This window comes from Helianthus annuus, chromosome 8 (assembly GCF_002127325.2).
Source record: "Helianthus annuus cultivar XRQ/B chromosome 8, HanXRQr2.0-SUNRISE, whole genome shotgun sequence".
NCBI lineage: Eukaryota > Viridiplantae > Streptophyta > Magnoliopsida > Asterales > Asteraceae > Helianthus > Helianthus annuus.
Window position 1 is genome coordinate 3,550,652 of NC_035440.2, and position 3,827 is coordinate 3,554,478.

The following is a 3,827-nucleotide window of genomic DNA, read 5'->3' on the forward strand; positions in this document are numbered from 1 at the left end:
TAATTAAATATTTATAATAAAATAATAGGTGATGCCCGGGTCGGATTAGCCGATCCAAGTCATACCTCGTCAGTTACATTAAAATGAAAGGAGATTTTTTACATATAAATATATGACGATAAAAATATTAAAGTGAGAGTTAATTATATTTTATATGCTATTTTTTATATTTTATAAGAAAAAAGCGTTCCATTTGAATCTTTAACATGATAAACAAATGATTCATCAAATCACTTATGAGTATCCATGACATGGTTAATTATAATTGTAACATTGTTTTTCTTTTTGTTAAATTTCGTATGACCAATAATTTTTAGTATAAAATGATCGTAAAAAAAAAAAGTCTCTGAGAATTCACGTATCCTTTCGAGCTTGAAAAATGTGCCATTCCATAATGTTTATTATTTAAAAAAATCAAATTAGTTTTGGGATCAATAAACCTAATGTCAAGTGGGCTAAATTCTAAACCATTAAGGGGCCGTTTGGTAGCCTCTGAATGGTCATTAAGAGGCTACCTCTTAATGGAACCATTAAGAATTTTACCAATGAGAAAGTTGAGAAGGTAGAAGAATGTGACATGTGATGATTTACCATTCAGGGGTTACCTCTTAACCATTCAGACTTGAGGTTACCTCTTATACATTCAGAGGTTTTAAACCATTAAGAGGTAGCATCTGAATGGTCATTAAGAGGCTACCAAACAGCCCCTAAAAATGATTTGTAAAATTGGCCTATATTGGAACTGGTATGAGTTTACTATTTAAAAAAAATAACATATCTATATCGGAATATTTTTAAACTCACGTATCTCTCGAAATCACGGGCCTTGTGTGGAGGTCCTCCCGCCACACCATCAAAGCCGCCACTATTTTTCATAACGAACGTGTTATGTTCAAGTGAACGATAGATGAGAAAGTTGTAGTTTCATATACTTAGAGACAAAATTCCAAAAACAAATATACGAAATGAATTATTAGTGTAATTAACTCCATTTTGTTCACTGCTTCCATTTTGCACTAAAACAAAATTAACCTAGCATGACTACTTGGTTTTTAAAGTTTTGCTATTGGTTTAATTTTATTTTTGTTTTTATAACTTTTAATATACTTATATATATTTTTAATACGTCGTGATACATTTATTTTTATCTACGGTTCGATAAAAAAATATCACAAGTTGAGTCACGTCCAGTATAGCATATTTTATTAGATACAATTCAGTTTATCAAAAAATTTATATCGAGATATTGACAAAATAAAAACATCTACATATATTTAACCATTGCCATATCTATAATATATAGTTCAAAGATTGGACAAGAAATATACCCAAAACTAAAAAAAAACCGAATAAACCAAATGGAAAAGGTCACCACTGTCCGCAAACACAGACGACACTGGTGACTCAGCCGACTACCATTCCGACTACCATTCTAGAGGAAACCCACCGTCCGAAGACCGAAGACCCACTGTAGTAAAACCTCTGGCTCAATGTGTGATTCTTTTTTGTCAAAACTACATAATAGATCCCTCAAGAATGAAAATTGTTACATATAACCCCTAAACTTTTTGTTTCAAGAAGTTACTGTTTTAACCCAAAATGTAAAGAACAATATAAACAGATACATATAACAAGTGAACTCAAAATAATCAAGTAAAAACAAGAACATAACTGGATGATATATAAATTAATTTCATTAGTCAAACTTCTTATCTTTGGTTTCACTTTGACTTTTATCAGCTGCCAACTTTGCTTCTCTCTCATATCTCTCCTTGAAATGTAGCTCAAATGCTCTTGGGAGAAAATATGGAATCAAAAATGCAGATATATTGATTGAAAAATATGCCAAATTTGTCACTGCTAGGCTTACCCCAAACCAATACCATGCAATATCCTGGTCCAATCAAAACACGACACGTTAGCATCCACTCTTTTTGGATCCAAACCCGACCAGTCGGTCGAACGAACGGGAACCGACTACATAATTGGTCCAGTTAAATCCATTTGAACCGGTCGGACTGGGGTGTTAGCAAGGTTTTAAAAAACGATTTATACCGGCCAGTTAAACCAGATGCCGGAAGCTTCGCCGACACAAATCATACTGGCAGTGGCGGAGCTTGACCAAAAGTTTCGAGGGGGCGTAAAGTGATGGGACCTAAATTTTTTTTCTTATCGTTATGTTTTTGGTCGGGTCGGGTTGGCTATTCGATTCAAGTCGGGTTAAATAATAATAGTTCCAAATAAAACAAAGTGTATATTTACCAAACTACCCATCATTTGTATATAAAGTTTATAAATATTTAGGATATACAATTTAGGAAAAATAATCGGGGGGGGGGGGGGGGGGGGGGGCGATCCTATATAATTTAAAATTTTCGGACGAAAAATCGGAACTTATACACTTGTAATCGAAGCATTGTGGTGGGCGGGTGCACCCCCGGGCACCCACAATACTCCGCCACTGCATACTGGTAAACTGACGAAACAACAAAAAAAATTGTACCGCTGGTAAATTGGGTTATACCAGTTTAAACTGGTATACCGGTACCGGACCAAAGGTTAAAAATTTAGGCGTTTAATATTTTATGGGCCTAAAAAGGTAACTATATGCCCTCTATTTAGTTAACATTACAAATTCATACCAAAAACAAAAATCCAAAAAGGTGTATATTTATTTTAAAAAATTATTTATAAATTATTTATAAAATGGATACCTGAATAGGAGCATTTTGACCAAGCGATTTGTTAACCCAAACATCTTGTATCCAATCCAATATAACAAACAACCTTCTAACCGTATACAACAAGGGGACCAAAGCTCTAACCGGGGCCGAAAACAACGACAACCCGCTAACAACATTTTCCGTCAATATTTGAAACGACAACAAGAACAACTGTGGTGTTGCCGATCTAACCGCCTCATTGTCCCCCCTCGCGAACCCGCCCAAAACATAAGCTAACGGTAAAAACAACCCTATCACCGTCCCCATAATTGAATAAAATCGTAGCATCCCGCTTGCTTGGATAATCTCCTTCGACTTCGCGGCTCCAGGAAACGCGAGCCGCGATAGAAGCAGGAGATACGCGGTCGTGATGGCGGGAAAAACGAGGTCGAAAAGCGGGACAAGCCCGATTGCGGAGAAAACCATAACGAATGCTACAAGTTGGAGTTCTATGTACCGCAGAGAGCCCATCATGCCACCACCCGCGTCTTGTTGCGGGTGATGGTGGGCTTTCGGGTCTGCGGCTAGTGGTTTGCCCGGCTCTGAGCCGGGAGCCATCGCGAGTTGTACACCAGACATTTTTTTTTTTTTTTAGTTTTTGAGTAAAAGATGATGAATTATGGACAAGTGATAAAAAGTAAGCGAAGATGTTTGAGAGTTTGAGAAAATTAAGGATCTGTTGGCCCACGTGGTGTGATTGAATTTGAACACGTGGCGGTCTTATTTCACATACTTTAGTTGACTTTTCGTTCTTTTAAAATTTAAATGATTAAATTAAAATCGAGTTTTCATTTTAAGTTATAAACGTAATGAAATTATAAATATTTTAGGTTTCAAACTTTATTTTTATTTATGATTTAATCGCAAACTTTTTTTATTTTTCTTTTGTTTTGTTTTGTTATTTAATCTAAGAGAATTAATAGAGTTCTGAGACATTGAGATCCTAATCAACTTAGAACAATCATGGTTCGGTTTTGAGTCACAAATACTTCTAAAAATAAAAAATGTATAAGTATCGCAAAATATAACACAGTGTCGAAGAAAAAAGACCGAATGTGTCACAGAAAAAGACACAATGACGCAAATATGAAAAAGACACAATAA

General features: G+C 35.2%; 1 protein-coding gene across 1 annotated transcript; it reads right to left on the bottom strand.

The window, feature by feature from the left end:
- Nucleotides 1–1,696: 1,696 nt before the first annotated feature.
- Nucleotides 1,697–3,302, bottom strand: LOC110870754. The gene is made up of 2 exons (XM_022119909.2): nt 2,715–3,302; nt 1,697–1,894 (listed from the first exon to the last, which is right to left on the bottom strand). The coding sequence occupies exons 1-2, from the start codon at nt 3,300–3,302 to the stop codon at nt 1,697–1,699; spliced, it is 786 nt and encodes a 261-aa protein (XP_021975601.1).
- Between the last annotated feature and the right edge of the window lie 525 nt (nt 3,303–3,827).